The 24,100-nt window shown below is 32.7% G+C and overlaps 1 protein-coding gene across 3 annotated transcripts in view; it reads right to left on the bottom strand.

Moving 5' to 3' along the window:
* Positions 1-573: 573 nt before the first annotated feature.
* LOC148600229 (peroxisome proliferator-activated receptor gamma-like) overlaps positions 574-24,100 on the bottom strand; it is a 33,426-nt gene continuing 9,899 nt past the window's right edge. For 2 of the 3 annotated variants that reach the window (XM_088557334.1, XM_088557333.1), the window contains exons 3-8: positions 23,189-23,299; positions 19,957-20,101; positions 17,752-17,933; positions 16,563-16,769; positions 13,776-13,974; positions 574-9,363 (exon numbers count right to left, since the gene is read on the bottom strand). In XM_088557334.1, coding sequence (XP_088413460.1) covers positions 9,113-9,363; positions 13,776-13,974; positions 16,563-16,769; positions 17,752-17,933; positions 19,957-20,101; positions 23,189-23,299 — 1,095 coding nt within the window. In that variant the 3' untranslated portion in view covers positions 574-9,112. Of the gene's footprint in view, positions 9,364-13,139; positions 13,262-13,775; positions 13,975-16,562; positions 16,770-17,751; positions 17,934-19,956; positions 20,102-23,188; positions 23,300-24,100 lie in introns of those variants that run through there. The other variant, XM_088557335.1, reaches the window with a different exon arrangement.

Raw genomic sequence — 24,100 nt, forward strand, 5'->3', positions numbered from 1 at the left:
TAGCTGATCTAATATTAATATATATATTATACATACGACCAAGTTCAATGATTTTTTCATCATATAAAATGGTACACATATAAAAAACATTTGTTGACACTGACAGTAACTTTAAGCCAAAATAATCAACACATATTAAATGCACACAAATCACAAGACTCGCAGTCTGTAAGGTGTCCCAGTCGGATTACATGCCTTTTGTCATTACAGTTTGATACAAATCTCAATTATGTATATAATTACTTGTCTAGAACAGCATATAATTCTAACCAAAATAAAATTGGTCAAAGAACTTTTGTAAAGTTGAACAAAAATGTTCCCTTTTACCCTTTTTATTTCCTGGTCCGTAATTCAATGTAAGGACCATGCCTTTTAAATCCATCAATATCTATTGTAGAACGGAACCTTGTAGTATAATTTCATAGAGCGCCCTGCAAGTTTATTAAGTAATTGATAAGAAACTAACAAATTGATTCTTTTTGTCCTTATGTTTCCTTTTCATAAATCTAAGTCAAAAATATATTATTTATATATAACGATGAATAGGCATTTATATTTGATAGACACAATGCATACTGTAGAAAAGTATTTATTCGATGAAACAGACATTAAACAATGGTTAACACTTGTATAACTATAGAATGTGAGCAATATCAGAAATTTAATACATTACACCTTCCGACCATTTTATGAAAACAATCTACTTATATCATGGAAAAAATACGCCTGGATAATCTAATTCACTACATTCCTGGCTTAAATTTGCAATTTTTATAAGCTACAAACAAAAAACAGGAAGTCTTAATCTTTAAGTTGAAATCACAAAAAAAATACTTAAGTAATTTAGATATAGTCGTATACACAGTGGCCCTAACTCGTTGAAATCATCTGATCTTAATGATATGTACAAATGATATTCGGACTTTCACGCCAGGGTTTCAAAAAAGCTGTATTCCATCTTCGACCTGATACTTCACAGTTCATACCACAACACCCAAATTAACCTCGTGTTATGGCACTTTGTCGTATGGTTTCAAAGAGATCCATACTTTTACTTTTACTTAAATTATTGTCAGAGCACCAGGAAAATGTTTTTGATCCTTTTTGCTCCTATTCCTAAACAGTTCAAAACACAACCCCTTAAATATATCCCATCATTCCATGTGTGGCACTATAATATCATAGAGATTTATCTTATACACTTATACTCAAGCCATTGTCAGGGCACAAAAGCGACAAAACCCCAGACCACTTTACGGTTTTTAATGTTTAACAGTCATTTCAAAAGATATCTACAAAAAATAATAAAATAAAATCATATTGAGATTTAGTTTTTCCAAGATAAAATAATCCCATAGAAAATTGTCAAGAAATAAGTTTTTTAAACTAAGTGAATTAATGGGGGACTTGTGGGGTTCAATTTTAAAGAGATCCCTGCACTGTTTTAGAATTTGTACTGAAATAATAATAAAAAAAAGACTTTTATATTTAGTCCCTTATTTTCAAATGGTTAATTACATGTTACATCTTGTATAAACCCCTTCCTAATAGTTTCAAAGTTTTAAATTAACCTCGTGGTTGTTTTTTACTGACTAACATTGCCTTAATAATTCAAGTCGCAGTCCCCCAACAGCTTCTTTTCGTTGAAGCATACACTTTCCTTCAGTTATTGTAGGGACATAAGTAAATGTCTATAATACCCCTTATTTCTAAACAGTAAAAGTAATAACCCCATAATGTTACTACATGTCCCAAAATTGTCAGAATGAAAAGGTTAACAACAATATAGCAAAGTTGGTTCATTTTAGATATATTAAGGAGGTAGACCTAGGGTTAGGGAAATAACTCTTGAAATCAATGATATGTTTATATCATATTCAATTTCACCAAAGCCTATCAACATTTCATTTGAAAAAGAATGAAAACAGTACAAGTTACTTTGATGCTTAAATACAAACGTTCCAATGATTTGAATGAGTCGTATCCCTTCCCCTAGGTCTACCTTCTTAAGCTTCTCCAAATTTGAAGTAATAACTATGTTTGAGATTTGAACATCTACAAAAATGTTACAAACAGATTATAATGAACATACAACTTTGATTCGAACTACATATATTGAGGACTGCATAAGTAAAATTGTTGAAGTTATATGTAAATATATATATATAATTTTATCTCATTAAATGGTTTATAAATCATCAAAGAAAACAATTCGACTAACATTTAAGACAATTATTACACAATTGTTGATTGCTAAAATAAAAATAGTTTATGAAAAATCAGAACTAAAAAGGTAGTAAAAAAAGGTACAACGTTTAAAATCAGGCATTGGGAAAGGTAAATTTTGAAATCTGCAGGAAGCTTTTTAAAATGAAGCTTACAGACTGCATCATATGCATCATGGAGTCCTCTAATCAAATTGGTCTAATGGACTGTGATCAAGTTCTCCCGATAACAAATACTTTTTTTATTATTATTATTTTAATTTTATGTTTTTCTTCAAGATATTGATTATTACTGATGAAGATATGTAGGTTAAAAGGTTAAAGATACTAAGCTATACAATCAATAACAGAATACTGGGATAAATAACTATTTTCATTTATATTTTAAAACCTAGTCTATTCCAAGTGTCCAGACTAAGCTTTATATATAAAGTCAGAAGTCATGCCTTCCAAGGGAAGTCATAGTCTCGAGAAGTTTTATGTCAAAAATAAACAAAGACTTAGGTAAACAGGAAGTAGGTGTCGAATTTTCCGAAAATAAATCCCCTCCTATGGCATACATACAGAAAGAATATTTCAAACGCTGTGATGAGTAGTTGCTGAGAAAACTGTGACGGAAAAAAAGTGTCTTCCAAAAATTCTTACTACATATAAACAGACTTTAAGCACTTAACACGCATTTCTTCCACAAAAACATACTACATTACAAACTGTACGCAAGTAAGTCATGTCTTCCGGAAATTTACTACATACAGACAGTCAAAGAGTAAAATCAAGGGAACCAAGGTTATAGCGAAAATCAAAAGAATGTAATTCAGGGACAAAGACCAGACATGGAAAACAGACATACACAACAAAGATCATAAAGTAACTAAAATCATACATACAAATTAACAAAAGAAATGAGCAACTCGAACTCCACTAAAAACTGGAAGCATGGACCAGGTGCACCAGTAGGGTAAGCGTCCTCATATAATTGAGTTGTACTCCATCTCGGAATCCGATGAAAGTGTTGTATATCCTCTATAAATACATTTTTTTTATCTTTGAGTCAAAGTTCAAGGTTAAAGACCACGTGATTCTTGGCACATCGTCTCGTCCATCATGCAAAATTTCAAAAGCATATACCAAAAGACAATAGAATGCTTCGCATGGCAAAATTGATATGACCACAGAGGTCGAAGACTTTACGTTTAGGGAAAGTAGGACAATAACTTGACTATTATTTAATTGGTATCTTTTGACATTGTATTACAAGGTCCCATCACACCACAGAAAAGAAGTGCAAGATAGATTGTTTGTAGGGATTGTGACTTGAGTTAAGTAAGAATAAGAACACAGAAACCGTTTTTTTCTGACATCTGGATGGTAACCTGAGTAAAGAGAATGGAGCGCTTTGAAATTGTACTACAATTAAGTTGCCGTAACCCAAAAGAAGGAAGGGATTGATTTTAGAACCACATAGGAATAAGGGACCGAAATGTGGCCACTCCGATTCTAGTCAATTCTTATCCTGTGTCAAAAGTCTAATAGCAATAAAAATTTTAAATATAGAAAAAAGTTACAGCTTGGACAGGAATCAGTCATGCAAAATTGATTAATTTAACCTTGAGTTCAAAGTCAAAGCTTAAGGTCACCAATAATGGACCGCAGCACATCAATTTAGGTTGATCTACCTAAATCCTTCATATCAATACATTAAAGATGAGAAAACTAAGGTATATGCAGAATGTTTGGTTACAGTAAAATGAGACAAATTTGCAGATTATCAAGTTCAAACAGGGTTGCTGCTACATTGGATTTGTATGACTGGTCCTCGTTCAAATTGTCACCAATTCCAATTTCCACTCTTGTTGTTTTTGTATTGCAGTGTTTTTCCAGTGACAGGACAGAGGGTTGGTATATTACCTATTTTAATTCAGTTTTTTTTCAATTTAACTTTTGAATAACGAGGAAAGTAAGAGAAAAGGTAGGAATGTAGGGATGGGGGAAGGGTTTGAAATTCCCAAGCCACATTGATAAATTTCCAAATAATTTTAACATTACTTTTTTTTATATTTTAGTCATATATGTCATTTCCAGAACACAATATTTACTATCAAACAGAGGACAAAAGGTCACTCGTGGTTATATTCATTGCACCTTCATTGCATTGAATCAAGGGACCTAATGCACAAGTATCAGGAAAAAAAAAAGATATCATAGCTCTATTTCTAAGGAGACTACATTGACTTTCATAAATAGTTTTATGCCTAAATCCATAAATAGACAACAACAACTGTGTTTAACATTAGACAACAAAAGTCAATGAATGACAACCATGTTTAACGGTAGACATCACAGATCAATGAATGACAACCATGTTTAACGGTAGACAACAAAAGTCAATGAATGACAACCATGTTTAACGGTAGACAACAAAAGTCAATAAATGACAACCATGTTTAACATTAGACATCAAAAGTCAATGAATGACAACCATGTTTAACGGTAGACATCAAAAGTCAATGAATGAAAACCATGTTTAACGGTAGACAACAAAAGTCAATGAATGACAACCATGTTTAACGGTAGACAACAAAAGTCAATGAATGACAACAATGTTTAACGGTAGACAACATGGTTGATAACCATGTTCAATAGCAAATAACAAAGGTCAATGATGGACAACTGCATACAACAACAAATCAAGTTTTAGTTTCAATCACAATGTTAATATTAATATCATGATTTTTATACAAACAGTATTTAAAACAACCATTATCAACCCCCATCCCCCATCACCCCAACCAAGAAAAAACTGAAAATATAAAAATTATAAAATGTTTCACAAAGTGCACCTAGAAACATCCTCAGAGGTCGAACTCTGAACAAATGGGACAAATATGGACAAAAAAAATAAAAAGCTTGATACGGCTCTTAATTTGATTGTGATTAAATATTTGACAGAAAATATATAAAAGACTAAAAGAAGCTTACATTAATAAAATAAGAAAAAAAATCCACAAAGCTACATGAAGACTGATTGAAGTGCTTTGACTTTATTAAGAGAAATTCCCACTTTTTAATGAATTAAGTCCAAAAACTCAATAACAGAAATTCAAAACAAATAAAAGAGGAGTTAACTTCAACAGTAATAAAGTATTTTCAAGTTTTATGAAAATATGTGCATCCACTACTGAGTTATAACTGAAAGTAATCAAGGGAACAAAGACTCTAGAGGGAATCAAAATAATGTAATCCAGGGACATTTTAAGACCAGACATGAAAAAGAGACAAACACAACAAAGAACATAGAAGAACTAAAATAATATATACAAAGTAACAAAAGTAAATGAGCAATTCTGAAATTCCACTAAAAATTGAAATCCTCCCCTTTTTATAAATAATAAAATCAGAAATCTCCAAAAAAAGGACCATACATCAATACAAGTTAATAATTCACCCAAGTTTAAATGACACTAATGCTGGGGTTGTTGAGTTATATTCCAAAAACATAAAACCACCCCATTTCACGAAGTTTCACGAAAATTGGTGACAACATTTTTGAGTTATTGTGCAAAATGTGAACAATGGACGTACGGACAGATGAACTTACACCAGTATCATACGTCTAGACAGACTGGCCTACAAAAATGATCTTGATGTTGTAACAACTTGTCAGAATTTTATTTTGATAACAGAATAAGTTTACTTAAGGTAAGGATTCAGGTGAGGATAATTAGGATGTCCATTTAGTTTTCTTCTACAAATTAAGTACAAATTGTAATTTTATATGTCTTTTATCAAAACATTCTTTAAAAATAAATATTAGTAGGTCATCAGGCTATATATAATCTATCTAGCTTGGTACTCACATCCTTTAGACACCACGAGCTACATTATTATATCTCAGAAAGAGTAATCAAGGGAACCAGGGTTATAGCGGTAATCAAAACAATTTAATCCAGGGACGAAGACCAAATATGGAAAACAGACATACGCAACAAAAGAACATAAAGTAACTAAAATCATACGTACAAAGTAACAAAAATAAATGAGCAACTCGGACTCCACTAAAAACTGTGAGCATAGACCAGGTGCACCGGCAGGGCAAGTGTCCTCTGCTTTTCTAGAAACACCCACCGAGTTGCTAAGTGTCAAATTAATCGTAATAAATGACATCATGATTGAAAATATCCTTGTGAGGTCATTGCTGAAATTATGATCAATTTTACACTTACAGCTTTTAATGAAGTTGACCGTAGCTTAAGGCCAAATACCTCAATACCAAACCTTACGTTTGTAGTATGGAACCTTCTGGTTCCATTTCTGAGGAATCCATTCACTTAAATTAATCTACAAACTATCCTTAAACAAACATCACATTTTCATTTTATACAGATACATATATTTAGTAACAAAGATTACAAGGAATGTTACTAATGAGCAATCATAGTTTACATTATAAATAGCAAAACAATGCATTAATAGTTGTGAATATTAGTAATTGAATTAACATGTTATCATTTAGTTTTGACAGAAGAGGAGAAACAGCAAATGATTATGTACTCGATATTATATGGTAGGTCATTTTCCAAATACATGTACCTATTTTTATCAGTTATACACAATCTATCACAAAAAGAAACACAAACATCTGAAAAATAACATGCTTTGAAGGGCGCAGCTTGATGCAACTCCTGACCAGTTGGGGCAAGTATGGACACACCATTCATACTTGATATGGCTTTGATAACAATTAGACACCTGACACAGGATTTGACCAGAATCGATGTTGTCACATTTTGGCCATTATTCCTAATTGGTTCGAGTTAAACATCAGATCAATCCCGACCTTCCTTCGGGGGTATGGCACCTTGTAATTTCCAGCCCCTTAGTGGACACCAGTTCTTACTAGGCTGTCTTAACAACCACAAATATTAATCACAGTCTTCATTTTGTGGTATGACACCTTGTAGTAAAATTTATATGAGATCCATTCACTTTAAATTCAAGTTATTGTCCAGACTTAAGGCAAATGCCTGTTTCAGGCCTCTTTTTGATAGACGTGTCTTTGAATGAAAGTCCAAATACAATGGAAAATGCCCAATATTTGTATGAATTAATTCCCATAATTTGACTTTAATTATCTACAAAAATAGAAAGGGATATCTTATATAAATAGAAATAAAGATTTTTTTTATGAATAAAATCCTTTAACTTGAAAACATAAAATCAGATATTTATATAAAACCTGGCAGTAGAAATAAACTATTTCAAATGTTTTTGAAAGTCCAACAACAGCAAATCCTTTTTATGAATTAATGAAGTCCCTGTCTTCAAAATGAAAACTCTGAATTTCATAAATATTGACAATAATAGAATGTAAAATTCCCCAAAACTCAAGCAATTTGGTAGAAGTATTTTTAAAATATGGTGTGAATTGAGAAAAAAGAATGTGTGGACAAGGAAACACAATAATAAATCCTGCCTACAAAAATAGGTGTATTAATTTTTCATTACTTCACCTCAATTGAAAATATCTTAAATAATATTTACAATTTGAAAATAATTTATTAACTCTTGCAGTAAAGTAAAGTACTAAGTTATATGGAGGGAGTGTCAGTGATGTCCTATATTACATGTAGACTGTAAGACCAGAACTATGAATGGCTAAAAACTATTGTGACAGAAGTGACGAAAATTGTTGAAAAGGAAGTAGCTGAAAGTGCGGAGGCGCTGTTTTGTCTAAAATATGACATTGAGCTTTGTCCATCATAGGGGTACCCTAAGACCATATTTCTTGAGTATATACACATGTACAAAATAGTATTTAACAAAGTAAAGATTTTCACCGGATAAACTGTAAAAAACATGGGTATATCAAAAATCACCAGGTTGATTATAACAATAACATGTAAAGTACCAAGCTCCAAAACAACGTCTGACGTTCAAAATTCACTCTAAACACTGCAGCCAGCCCGCTCAGAAATTTCAAGAATCTTGACCAGTCAGGAAAAAGTTAATGATTTTAGGCGACATTCTCCAATTGTCAAACAACGTTTGATTTGAGTAATGTCCGAGAATTTCAAAAGGCCTGTCGGCAGTGGTCAGTAAAAGAGAAAACGAACACCTGCCGCTGCATGGAGCTTAGTAAAGTTAACAAATACAAATAATACAAAACATTTTGTCACCGGGAAGAATAGATTGCACTTATCTAAATATCAACACCAATATTATTATACAACTATTGTAGAGGTATATTACATATATTTTACACACAACATAAGTAGAAGACTTTTTCTACGCAAGCATGGACGACCCACTTATATACATGCTCCTTGTTACAAACCCAAATAAGATACTAAAACAAAAGCATTTTCACATAATCACAAAAAGTATCTAAAAATAAATATTTAACTTATCTACTAAGTAATTATTTCACTGTAAAATGCCTCTTTGAGGTAATATGTCTGAGGTCACCAGAACTTAAGATCAAACATGGCAAGGTCAGGGTCAAATTACGACCATAGAATCAAGATATCATATGAAGCTTGAGCAAGTTATATCACTATCATTCCTCAACTGACTGTTGATTTCAGTTAATTATACAGTTCTCGTAAAAAGTAATGTTTATGGCAAGCCAAAGTGGACAAAATTAGCATTTTCTAATATTACAAAATATTGATTTTTGTCCACTTTGGCTTGCCATAAATGTTTCTGATAAACTATATTCATAATAATAATGACAGTAATTTAAAGATAGGATCTATCTGATCTTGAATCTATGATCTGTTTCACACATAAATATAGCACTATATATATATTAATGTCAAATGCAAGTTTCTGTTTAAATCAATGATATATGTAAATCAGTAGCAAAATAATTGTGTGAGGTCACCAGTTCATGATAAATTAAACATTTCTTTGATAAGTGGAGCAGTATCTGAAAGATCTTCTGTTCTGTCTATGATGCCAATCCTAATATTTTGTCCAAAAGCTTCAACTGTCTGACGAAGGTCTGTCACAGTCATCACCAAATTAGGAAATAGATGACGTTGTTTTGGATGATTGTGTTTGAGTTCTAACCTCAGTGCCTGCAGAAGTTCTTGCTGCATCTTATCAACTGTCTCAGCATTTTGCAGGAATGGATTTTCTACAAAGCAAATGAATATATATTATTTGTATAGCAGACATATGTATAAGCTTGGCATGATTATAAACACATTTAAACACATTTATACAGTACCAATTGGAATCTTTCCTCTTGAAAATTCTGAATTGTAAATATAAAAGTGACTTTATTATATCCATGTAAAAATAACTTTATCCTTTTCCTAATTAGTACATACAACTTTACTTTACTATTTTAATATCATCCAAATTATGCTGAATAATAACTTCAATTCTATTTTCCAAGATTCTAATTTATAATACTGTATTGTGGTAGTGAACATGCTCAAAGAATTCAAAGGTTAAGGTAATCTTTCGGTAAATATTTACTGAAACATCATCCGAAAGTTACACTGTTGGCTAGAAGAATATGATGATGTATGGGTGTCATGGCGAACTCCCAAGGTTGGTTGTCATAGCAACGGTAGGTTTTTTTTACTTATGAAAGTTTTTAAGTTGTTACATGGAGGTTACAGTTAATGTCTGACCCCATATGTAAATAGTCTGGTCCTTAAAGAAAATTTGTCTTAAGTTGCATAACGAACTCGTGGATAGTTACAATGTGTCCATCTGCACCTCGAAAACTGATTTGTTCAACATGTCATAGTTTTCCTTTCCTCTTTCGTCTTCCCCGAACTCGACTTTTTATGAGCAGAGGATGCTTACCCTACCGGTACACCTGGCCTATGCTCCCAGTTTTTAGTGGAGTCGGAGTTGTTTATTTGCTTTTGTTACTTAGTATGTATGATTTTAGTTATTTTGTGTTCTTTGTTGTGTTTTTCTGACATCCATGTCTGGTCTTCGTCCCTGGATTACATTCTTTTGATTTCCTCTAGAATTTTGGTTCCCTTGATAACTCTTTAACAATATACATATAATGACTGAAATTAATTTTAAAAACCCATTCATCCTCAAAATCTTCTTCAATATTCTTTGTACTGTGTGTCCCTTAGAAACAAATAAATCATAAAATTTGTCCCTAACCAAAATAAAGACATCAATCCTCCTTTTCTTGTTTTAACAAAAAAACCCTAACATTTATGGAAAATATTTTGATTTCTTCTGTCATGACTACTATAAACATAATAATAAAGAGCAAATACAAAATAGGAAATAACAGACATAAACACAGATACATAAAAACAAGATGATGCATTTGGCTATTGTACATAACATTGAAATTTGATTGGAGTACCGGTATTCAAGACAACTATTCTATATGGAACTTCAAAGTAAACATTGTTGGATTTTTGTTCTGTGAAAAACAAGACCACTTGACTAAAAAAGAACATAAGGGTCAAAAGGCAAATTTTGCCAATAACTCAAAACTGTAGCTGTAGCGACATTATTGCAGATGATAATATTGTGCAGCATCATGAGACAAACTTAGCTATGCTGAAATTTTCAAATCCATTCGCCAACTGATTTAGGTGTTACTGCCCCCGAAAGAGTTTTTGTTGGTTTTTTTTAAGATCATTTAATGAAAATAAGCATATTTGTTCTTTAGTGTATTGTGTTCAAAATGACTGCAGCTGTGATTTTTAATCCATGAATAGATATGGCTCCCTATACTAAAAATGGAACATAGAACATGGAAGACAGTTTTTTTTTTTATTTATTCATGAATTGTTGCCTTTAGCAGAATTCTGGTTCAGGTAATAAAAATGCTATTAAAAGCATTTCCTGCATATGACAATTTAGTTGATTTTAACTTAGCCTGTATCATTCCTCAAGTTTTTCAAAAAAGCAAATGGTTAACCTGGTGAGTGATTCAGGCTCTCTTGAGTCTCTAGTTTATTAAATGAGATGATGGAGAAAGTTTTCATTACAAAATCTTGCTTCCCAATGGATCCATTGATTTCAATTTTGATGTGAGGCTTTAAATAGATGGGGAATATGCTGTGATTTAGGGTGCTTTCTGTAAGAGTGGGGATACAGCTTTCTGATATCAGCTTCTTGTAAGATACAGCTAGCAGAACAATGCATGCAAGAGTAATCAAGGGAACCAACATTCTACTGGAAATCAAAAGAACATTATCCAGGGACAAAGACCAGACATGGAAAACAGACAATCACAACAAAGAACATAAAATAACTAAAATAATACATGCAAAGTAACAAAAGTAAATGAGCAACTCAGACTCCACTAAAAATTAGGATTATGGACCAGGTGTACCGGTAGGACAAGGTATTGATGTAGACATCCATGAAACATTAGTTGACTCTGGTGGTGTATATATTTTGTTGGATCTAACTTAAAAAGGCCAAAGATTAACACTAGGATCCCTTTATGCTTACAACAATGATGAATATGAAGTGTTTAGTAATATTTTCCAAAATATTCCAATTATTTAAAAATTCATCTTTTATATTATGTGGTGATTGAAATTTTGTACAAGAGAAATAATTAGACACAGAACAATTTACATGATGGACATAATTTGAGAAGAATTTAGGTTGTTCAAGAAATTATGGAAATATCTTAATTAGTAGATCCATGGAGGACTTGTAATCCTCAGGTAAGAAAAGTTACATAGCGACAACATTCTTAAAGTCGAATAGATTATTTTTTGGTGTCAGCAGATTTCTATTCATTATTAAAGAATGTTGATATAATACCTGGATACAGGACTGATCACTCTGCTATTGCATTTTCTTTCTCTGTGTCATTAGCTAAATGGGGCAGAGATTATTGGAAGTTTAAACACAACTTTTATATGATATAGATTATAATGGTTTAGTTAAGGATTGTTTACTTGAATACAAAACTTCTGGTGATATAAATGATGCTTTAAATGTAATGATCAATTGTTTTTTGTTTGTTTTTTTATTTTTAAATTTTAGAGATGAAAATACATAGCATTTCAATTTCTTACAGTATTGTAAAATCTAAAGAAGAAAAAAACCATATGAAAAATATTGAGGATGATAATCTATGTTTAGAAAATGAGTTTTATATTAATCCATCAGATGAGGTGAAGGTCAAATTATCAGAAAAAAAATTAAATTGTGGGAGAAGATAGTAGATGGTGTAATATTTACATTTAGATCAAAGGCTAACTGGTATGAGAATGGAGAAAAATGCTTCAAGTTCTTCCGTAGTTTTATAAGAAAGAAATTTCTTATCAAAAACTGTGTCTGAACTCAAAAAAAATTAAAATAAAGTCAAACGGGAAGAGTCAAGGGTCAGATGGATTCACTTGTGAATTCTATGAATTATTTTGGGGAGATATAGCTCCATTTGTATACAGATCCCTGAGTTTTAGTTATGAGGAGGGATGTTTTTCAGATTTTCAATATCAGGCCAAAAAAAATATGTGTGTTTATGGTCACCCAACCAACTCTCATTTCATCACCGTGACCCGAAATTTGTTTATTGGCAATTTTCTGAAATTCTGGTGTCAGCACTGCCAGCACTTTATGAAGAAGAAACTACAACTGAACTCCCCCCACCCATCCCCCGAAAAAAACCAACTTACTAACCCTATTTTTTTTTTCAGCATGTGACAGTAAACACACATTTTTTATGGCCTCAGAGAGTGTGATTACATGTATTCCAAAAGAGGGGAAAGATTAAAGAGATATATGACTTCTAAATGATCTTTTGATGCATTATTTTGGAAGAAAATAATAAGGAAGGTTTACTTTTGTTTATAGACTTTGAGATTTTGATTCTGTAGCATGAGATATTGTTATAAATGCACTAAAAAGTTTTAACTTTGGATTTTCCATTTGACACTTGTTTGAAGAATTATATAAACATGCTAAATGTTGTGTTATAAATAATGGACACATATCAACCTCTTTTGATTTACAGCCAGGCTGTCACCAGGGTGATCCATTATCTCCCTACCATTTTATTATTTGTGTGGAACTCCTATCTTTAAAACAGAAAAAAACTGTCAGATCAGAGGCATTATGGATAATAATGGGGAATCACATGTCAATTGATATGATGACAACACTTTTTTAACAGTATATGGTTCAGAGACATCTTTAAGGGAATCTTAGATGTCAGATTTGAAAATGAGTAAGAGCAGCCTGGATTGGCAGCAAGAAATAAGACCTTATAAGACCAATACCTGTAAATCAGTTACTCATTGACTCCTTTTGCCTTTTCCAATGCAAGATTTTTTTAAGAATGTTGTGTTAAGTGACTTAAAGCACCCAACTGATCTTCTGCTCATGCACATGCACACAATATGGCTTCAAAGGGAAATTTTCTAATGAAACTCACTAATGTATTAATGCAGTTTGTACAACAGCCAATCAAATAAGACTTGATGCACCAGCTTGACCTAATGCACCTGTTCATGTTCAGATATTAAGTATGTCTGAATAAAACCCACTGATTTATTTGTAAATGGAAAAAAAAATAGAAAAGATTTAACTTACCAGAAAAACATATAGTAGCACAGAACAATGCAACCTCTGATGGTAACAGGTCAAATTTTTTCAATTTATCATAATATCTGATCATCTGACCATAAGCTGCTCTAATGAACCGACTTTCCTGGATAATGTTTCGACTAAGGACAAAATTTTCCTCCTTTGATGGAATCTTGAAACTTGATTCATCCACCAAAGACATCATCTGAAAAAGGAAACATATTATGAGGAAAAACAAGTACTGTCTTAAAAAAGAAAAAGACACAATAAAATTTGTTCTTCTTACATTTCATTCAGGAAATAGCACATGGCACGCAATTTCAATTTTCCATAGTTTTTTTGAATGCCACTCGGTTACCAGTATTTGTCTAAACAAGAAACAGAATTGCGACGTGTTTCCATGGAAGAGCGTCTTTAAGGACAAAGGGTGAAAAGCGAAACTATACCAACTGCGTCTGCAGAAAAAAACAGCTGATTATAACTCTATGGTGAAGTTGTTATCTCTATGAAATATTTTCTGTTTTAATTTACAATTACTTATAGTAACGCTCCAAACCACAAAGGGGTACTTACACTTGGATGAGACAAGATATCACCAGTTAGATTTCTTGTCTTACTGCATGACAGACAGACGAGGTATAGACCCCCTCAGCATAACAGTCAGATGGGGTGTAAAAATCCCTGAGCATGACAGATGTTAATGGAGTGTAGTGTCTCTCAGTATGACAGATTCAATGAATGTAGATACCCCTCAGCCTGACAGACAAATTGTGTGTAGACACTCCACAACATGACAGACAGATGGTGTGTAATCAACCCTCAGTATGACAAAGAGATGAGCGTAGATACCAATCAGAATGACTGACAGATAGACGTTGTAACCCCTCAGCAGGGCAGAAAAATGGAGTGTTGACATTCCTCACCATGACAGACAAATGGAGAGTAGAACCCTCAGCATGTTAGACAGATGGAGTGAGTCACCCCTAAGCATGACAGACAGATGGAATTTAGACACTCCACAACATGACAGACAGATATAGTGTAGATACCCCTAGGCATGACAGACAGATGGAGTATAGAAACCCCTCATCATGGCTGACAGATGGAGTGTAGACATCCCTCAGCATGACAGACAGACGGATTGTAGACAACTATCAGCATGACAGACAGACTGAATTTAGATACCCCTAGGCATGACAGACAAATGAATTGTAGACATCCCTCAGCACGACAAGACAGATGGATTGTAGGCAACCCTCTGCATGACAGACAGATGGATTGTAGAAACCCCTCAGCATGACTGACAGATGGATTGTAGACACCCCTCAGCATGACAGATAGTTGGATTGTAGACACCCCTCAGCATGACAGATCGTTGGATTGTAGACAACCATCAGCATGACAGACAGATGGAATTTAGATACCCCTAGGCATGACAGACAAATGAATTGTAGACACCCCTCAGCATGACAAGACAGATGGATTGTAGGCAACCCTCTACATGACAGACAGATGGATTGTAGAAACCCCTCAGCATGACAGACAGATGGATTGTAGACAACCATCAGCATGACAGACAGATGGAATTTATATACCCCTAGGCATGACAGACAAATGAATTGTAGACACCCCTCAGCATGACAGACAGATGCATTGTAGACAAACCTCTGCATGACAGACAAATGGATTGTAAATAACCCTTAGCATGACAGACAGATGGAATTTAGATTCCCCTAGACATGACATACAGATGGATTGTAGACACCCCTCAGCATGACAGACAGATGGATTGTAGCAAATCCTCAACATGACAGACAGATGGAGTGTAGACATCCTTCAGCATGACCAACAGATGGAGTGTCTACACCTCTCAGATTGACAGACAGATGGAGTGTTGACATCCCTCAGCATGACAGACAGATGGATTGTAGAAACCCCTCAACATGACAGACAGATGGATTGTAGACAACCCTCAGCATGACAGACAGATGGAGTGTAGACACCCCTCAACATGACAGACAGATGGAGTGTAAACACCCCTCAACATGACAGACAGATGGAGTGTAGATATCTGTTATTTGTTATCTGAAACCCCTAAAATTGATTTTGATCAAAATCTTAAATAGGAGTTGCAGAAAGTGAGAACATCTCATAAAGATTTTGTGAAAGTTTCATTCAAGTCCATTCATTGGAGTATAGGAGGAAAAATGAATAAGAGATAGGTTCCCCATGAAAGGGAGGAAAGATGGAAGACAGTAAGTACAAAGGGCTGGACACTCCTATCACTTTGCAAGTGGGGATATAATACAAGATTTTTTGTCTACAAATTTATTATTATATAATACATAGGCCTATTCATAAATCATCATATCAAATCATTAAGGATCATGATTGTAAGATTCAAATATATATACATGCATGATTGTGTAGAATATTAAAAAAATAGGCATGTAAGCATATGCTTAATTCGATATATGCATATGCTTAAATCAAATTTTGCAAATGCTTAATTATCTATGTATATGCTTGATTCAAATTTTCCTCTGCTAAATTATTCATGCATACGCAAACTTCAACTTTTGCCTTTGCTAAATTATTTATGCATAGACATAATTCAAATTACACATATGCATAAATAATTTATTTAAGCATATGCCTATTTTATGATGGTTTGTGTGCATTTGTTTTATACATAAGGTGGGGTACTTTCAGGTCCCAAATTTGAACCTTATTTTGTCATTTATTCAAAAATTTTAGACAGTATATAATTAATTTAATATTTTTTTTACTCACAGCAACCAGAGATACAGACATGGAGGCCTGTTTCATCAATGTTATTTGATCATATGTTGACAGTTCTGTGAATCCAGGCAACTGTTTAGCAAATCTTATAGTACCTTCCATTAGAGGAAGTAAAAGCTCCTGGTATTTACGATAAATTTTGAATCTTTCAAAATCTTCGTCACTTTCTATGTCAGTCATTACCATATCTGCCTTCTCCTGGTTAAAAAATGTATATACAATGATAATATCTCCTGGTTAGAATATTGATACAGAATGATAATATCTCCTGGTTAAATATTGATACAGAATGATAATATCTCCTGGTTAAAATATTGATACAGAATGATATCTCCTGGTTAAAATATTGATACAGAATGATAATATCTCCTTGTTAGAATATTGATACAGAATAAAAAAAATAAAGTATTAACTAAACCATGTAAAACTCAAGACATTTTTGCCATAAATAACATACAGCTTAACCATACATCAATGAAACTGATTCCTAATCTCTAATTATTTTTAGATTGGCTGTTAAATTGACAAATGGTGATTTTTTTTTCATAATTCGGATGCAATTCAAAGTACCCAAAACTACAATATTTGTGATGTAAGTTCAATTTGTGTCATTGCACAAAATGTAGCAAGTTGGAAATAAAAAAAAAAAAAAAAAAAAAAACCTTATTTTCCAACTACTCTTTTTTCCATCAATACACTGCTGGCATGGGCGAATCACTGACTTCATAGTAACTAGTATAATCATAAATAAAAAAATGAATGAAATAAATCATAGCTTGTTGTGTAAAGACTTTCAAGTGTCTTCAGAAATAAATCATAGCTTGCTGTGTAAAGACTTTCAAGTGTCTTCATAAATAAATCATAGCTTGCTGTGTAAAGACTTTTATGTGTCATCAGAAATAAATCATAGCTTGTTGTGTAAAACCTTTCAAGTGTCTTCAGAAATAAATCATAGCTTGCTGTGTAAAACCTTTCAAGTGTCTTCAGAAATAAATCATAGCTTGCTGTGTAAAACCTTTCAAGTGTCTTCAGAAATAAATCAAAGCTTGCTGTGTAAAACCTTTCAAGTGTCTTCAGAAATAAATCAAAGCTTGCTATGTAAAACCTTTCAAGTGTCTTCAGAAATAAATCATAGCTTGCTGTGTAAAGCCATTTATGTGTCATCAGAAATAAATCATACCTCATTCTCATCATTTTGGAAATTATGTAAAACTTCAATGAGATGCTGATTAAACAACTGTTTAATACTATCTGCCAAGGACCGTAACTCTAGGATACGTGTTGTACTGTTTTCTTCTAATTCTTCTTTGTCAGCCATTAACTTCTCTCGCTCAACTTTAGGCATTCTACCAAATCTAACAGCTGAAAATTAACCATGTTTATAATTAAAAAAAAAAAGATTTGTACCCCCAAATTCTAAGTTTTGGAATATGGAAATATGTAATGTCTGATCTGTGAAACTAGACATCCCCTATCTCATAAAGCAGGGTTGATGATTAACTTCATTGATACTATTATCCTGGGTAAATTAATGCTCTTTTAAGTTAAAAAATATGAAAGATATTTTTTATTCAAAGAAAACATTTTGGTATTTTAAGTTATCCTCCTTCACATTTCCAATGTAAAAAAGGGCTTTCTAAGGAGTCAGGTATACATTTGGACAGGATTACTGTTGTTTTTTTTTTAAATATGCAGCCTAAAAAAGGGCACCGATAATAACTCCCAACATTGATAAACAGTTTCTAATGAATATTTGACCAATGATAAATTTCATCATGCTGAACACTATTACTCTATTTATCCTATGTAAGATTTTGGCTACACCTAATGGTTTTAGAGAAATATGTTGGAAATGGCTCACTGACCAGTATGTTCCTATTCAGTAACAGCAGCTTTGTTTTTTCAGGGATCAAAAATCCAAATGGTCATTTTGTTTAGAACACCTTTAGAAGCACTCATAACAACAGAGTAGTGTCTGAGGAGAAGATTTTTAAATTGTTAACAGACAACAGATGCCAACTGATGGCAATAGCTCACTCTGCTTTTGGCTAGGAGAGCTAAAAAGTCAATGAAATTGTTCATGTGGGGATTCCTCACTTCGTTTCAAAAATGGAAAAAGAGCAGTTATATAGAAACACAATAAACGCCCTAACGTATAATTTAATTCAAAAATAGTAAACCATAAGTAAATTCCAAACTTGTTGAAACGATTTAGCTATAACTTGTCATAAAAACACATCAGGATGTCAGAGGGAGTTCTCATCACTGAGAGTTGAAAAAACAAAATATCTGATTTTTTTTTTAAGTTAAACTTAATGTTGTACTTGTAACTTAAGTACTCTATCTAAGAATCAGGCAAAATGTGTGTAAGGTGTCGCACAAGAAGAAAAAACGCTGAGATTTTATTGCATTATTCAAGTATTTATACAGCATACCCTCCACTGAAGTGTATGTTATGTTCATAGCAGGAAAATTATCCCTCACTTTTTCCTATATGAGCAGTCAAAAAATACCTACATCACAGAGGCTTCATGGTTCATTTGAATACCTTTTCAGTTGTTTTCTACATGTATTGAATATATTTGAAAAAAAAGGCCAAAATGAGAAAAATAATGTGCCACCAATTGCTTGATTCTTATATGGAATGATACTTATGTTTAAAAGAAATTATGTAATTGTGATAATAGAGCACAATCTGTTTTTGTCACTTTTTCAATGTCCAATTAGAATTATCAATCATAATGTTTTATTAATGGACAGTAAATAAATTATGGTTATTTTAATTTTTATATGATAAAAGTTTGATTGACCTAGTATGTTAGAGTACAATAGTCTACTACTAAGACACCCCATCATTCAAACCTTTATCTATCATATGGAATTTCACAACACTGCCATAATATCATATGACTATGAACTTATTTATTAACTAATGTGTTTAAATACAATAAAACTTGACCGATTTATAGAAAATCATCTTTCAACTGTTGTTTTTACGAAAAAAATTCTGGTCTTTATACAGAATTTACTGGTCTAAATATAGATTGTAGTTGGAATTTATCAACTTCCAGTAGAGCAGCTAAAATCCATATCAAGACCAGTAAATTCTGTATAAAGAACACTAAAATTCATATTAAGACCAATAAATATGTATATAGACCAGTATTTTTTCTCTCAAAAGAAAAAGTTGAATTTCTATGAAGTGTGTCCAAAATCTGTATTTCCATATTAATCCTGTACAAAGTCATCATACAGTGGAATTGGGTTTTGATCAGCTGAGCCTCAGTCCAAAACAGGTGACTTAAACCCAATACTGGTGTACTTGGACTTTAAACAGGTTTAATATGAGAATACCCATGTGATATCACTATAATATAAATCCTACCATCCTGTGACATGCCAGCCCGCAGACATCTTTGAAACCTGCAATACTGACATTTGTTACGAGATCCCATTGACAGTTTACACTGTTTAGTTGCACGACAAGGCTTGTAGACCAGACTTTTCTTAATGGTTCTACGGAAAAATCCCTACAATTAAAATCAATCAGAGTTTAAGCAAAAAACTTATTCTATTTACAATAATTTTATAGATTTCATAACCCACATGCGTTTTGGAATACAAACTAATGGCTCTAAAGAGTCTGAATTGCTCACCTTGTTTTATAAAGCAACATTCTATTTTTGTAAAATCAATTAGGTTTTTTTCTAGGATAAAAACTCCTTATGCTCAATTACCTTATGAACAATTATATTAATTTTCATAAAATCTGTCCAGTAGTTTATGAGGAAAAAAAATTTTGAAGTACATTATTATTTATTGATAAAAGAACAATACAATGTGAAGGTCTATAACAATTAAATACCAGATCAGAAATGTTGAACAGTGATATCCCTGGTTGATCCACAGTATCATCGTCTTACCTGAACTCACACTTCCGGTAAAATCGTAATTTCGGTTATAGGAATAGCCCGGTTATTTGCATAATTTTTACTGGCAAATAGGCTATGCAATTAAGCGGAATCTACTTGTACATGTAATTAGTGAAAAAAAGTGACAAAATGTCCCTCCAACATGGCTGAACAGATCAACACAAAAATTTGACCACATAGATCTCATCATGCTAAACATTTTTACCCACAGTCAGAATTTAGCCAAACCTAATGGTTTTAGAGATAAATGCAAATATTTTCTCACTGTCCCATATATGTTCTATTTTTAGAAACAGCAGCCATGTTTTTCAACAGATTAAAAATCCCCATATCAGTTCTATGTAGAACACCCTTAAGAACATTCATACCAAGCTTAGTTCTTATTGGTCTAGTAGTAGTGCCAAAGGAGAACATTTTTGAAAGAAATAACATTAAAAATAGCAAAAAAACATTGGAAGAGAGCAATAATTCCAACATGGCATAACAGATTTACATGAAAATTTGACCACTTATAGAAATTATCATACTAAACAACTTTACGCAGTCTGAATTTAGCTAAATTTGGTTTTGTAGATATATGCAAAAAAAAATCTGTCTGACCCCTATGTTCTTTTTTCAGTAACTATGTTTTTTGAGTAATCAACAATCCCCACAACAGCTCTATGCTGAACACCCGAAGAAATATTTATACCAAGTTCAGTTCTAATTGGATAAGTAATGTCAGAGGAGAAGAGCATTGAAAAAAAACGGCAGACGACAACGATGAATGCCAAGTGATGCAAATGGCAATAGCTTACATGGCCCTTTGGGCCAGATGAGCTAAAAAGGGCAATAACTCCTACATCAGTCAATGGATATTAACAAAAATTTGTACACAGATAGATCTCATCATGCTGAGCACTTAAACCCTTTTCAGAATTCAACTAAACCTTATGGTTTTGGAGATATTTGAGAAAAAAAAAAACTAGAGATTGACCACTATGTGCTATTTGTAGTAATGGCGACTATGTTTTTTTCACAGATAAAAATAAAAACAACAGTAATATTTTGCAGAATACCCTAAAGAATAATCATGATAAGTATCTTTCTGAACAGTGAACAGCCTAGTATTTTCAGAGAAGATTTTTGCAAATGTGTCCATGGACAACGAACTGACAACAGATGCCTAACAACAGATGCAAAGTGATGGCATAAGCCTTCGGCCAGTTGAGCTAAAAATGAATTTTCATAAATGCATTAAAGCTTTTTATTTTGCCAAAAGTTTAGCAGAAAATTATTAACTTTGTCTATTTCTCAGCAACTCCATATCTGTACATGCCTAGAAAAGTTTGATGGAGCATATAACAGGGTGACAGACAGGCAGACAAATAGACAGAATAATAAACTGACAGATAAACTGAATGAAGGAAAAGGTAAGTAGACTCCCTCTCTAAGCTAGTGTATGATTAAAGTTGGTTTTGTCCTCAAAAACATATTTCTCTCTCATTCCATGACATGACAAAAAGGTAATGAAAATGAATTGAGTTACTATAAAAAAAAATAACTTTAATAAGTAAAAAAGAAGCATCTGTAATTCCTGGAACACAAAGTGTATTAGCCAGGCTACAGGTCCTATTTCATACTGTGCTACCTATAAAGTTTCATTAGATTATGTACAGTAGTTTCAGAGGAGTTGTGAGGAAAAGCTGCTGCAGTTGTATATTTTGGGAATTCTTAAGTTCAAAGGGGCATAAATCAAAGAATATTTATAGTATAAAACATCTTGGTAACATGCAAAACTACATGTCATGTCCTTCCTGCCTTCAAGCAGTACACAGTTTTATGCCATTTAGTTCAGTTGTATTCAAGGAGTAGTGCTTACAAAGGAGTGACAGACAGTCTGACAGACAGGACAAAAACAACATGTCTCTCCAACAAAGTGGGACAGACAGTCTGACAGACAGGACAAAAACAACATGTCTCCCCAACAAAGTGGGACAGACATAAATACCAAGTAGTTGTGACAAGTAGCAGAAAAGAAAACATTCAGTCATTTTATATTATCAATACCATAGTATTAAAACTAACAAAAAAAAGGAAAATCTGAAATTATGTCCAACTATATGCCACACCCACTATATACCACACCCATATATATATGTTTTTTGACAAGTAAAGTAGTTGCTGATCAAAACATTTTGAAACTAGACAAAGGGCTGCCCCTGCACTCCATTTTAACATAGCTACCGCATAATGTCTGGTTGTCAAAATTCATTTATGAGAAAATTGAAGATTGATACCCCCGCATGTATTGACATATATGAAAGCCAATTTATACTTACATGCTTAAATTCTTTAGAATGGCGACAATTTTTTGATCAGACAACATGACTAAGTCTAACTATTCATGAAAATGTCAAATATTGAAAGAAATCAAAACCCTGATAATACGCACATTTTCTATCTATATATATAATCATTCTGCAAAGTATCAACTTCCTAACCTAAATACTGTAGGAGGAATTACCTGGAATAGACATGTATCCTATTTGCTCAAAATGGTGACAAAATGACTAAATCCAACTATTCATGAAGATGAATTATGGACACACGGACAGGGGTAAAACAGTATGTCCCCCAACTGAACGTTACAGGAGCATAAAAAAGTGTCAGACATACAAAGGTATAAAACCAAATTATACAAACCTTACAACCTTCACAGGAATGCACCCCATAGTGGAACCCTGAAGCCTTGTCACCACAGATCCTACATAACACAGCAAGCTCAGTCGTATACAGGGGTTTTACTGGAGGTAGCTGCAAAACAGGAAATAGATCAAACATTGTAGAAGAAACTTCAATGATTACAACTAGTATGCATACATGTGTGTTTTTATAAAAAAAAAAAAAAAAAAAGTAAAATGATTTATTAGTACAACTTTAAACAACTAAACCCTTTAATAGCTTGGGCATTAAGTGTTAGTCCCTGTAAGAATCAGGCAGTAAGTGAAACATGGTATAAAAAAACCATCATTTTGATAATGTAATTTGACTATTTGCACAATCAGAATCAAGGAAAGCAGACACAATTTTCCAAATCATGCTGGACAATGGTTACAGTTACAGTTTGATTGTAATGCATTGAAAATAAACATTTCAAGGGCAGATAACTACGTCAAAAATCTCATTTTTCTAAGATTCAATTGAACAATTTCTGAGCAAATCCAATGATGCAGAGATCAAATAATGGTCTTTTTTTTAAAGAGAGAAAGTATCCTTGAGTGATATTACATTATCAGATTGGCGGGGTTTTAATTGACATGCATGTTTCTGATTTTTACCATTTTACCTGATCTTACAAACACTTACACTTAAGTACACAGACATTGTTTACAAAATCATGGTTAACTTGTCACAAATTATCAATAAAAGTTTTTAATAGCAGCGGTTAATAATTAAGAAATATTAGTGGTAGAACACTTTCAGTAGGAAAGATAACCGTCAGATTTTGTAAATCACTATTGACTTTGTTTATTATCCATGTTTTTTTTATTTTTTTAATTGACTAATTTGAAAGCATTAGGGGCTCGACCCAAAATCCAATTGCCTAATATTCTA

This window comes from Perna viridis, chromosome 13, assembly GCF_037379345.1.
Source record: "Perna viridis isolate PV_CMFRI_1.1 ecotype Kerala chromosome 13, ASM3737934v1, whole genome shotgun sequence".
In the NCBI taxonomy this organism is placed as follows: Eukaryota; Metazoa; Mollusca; class Bivalvia; order Mytilida; family Mytilidae; genus Perna; species Perna viridis.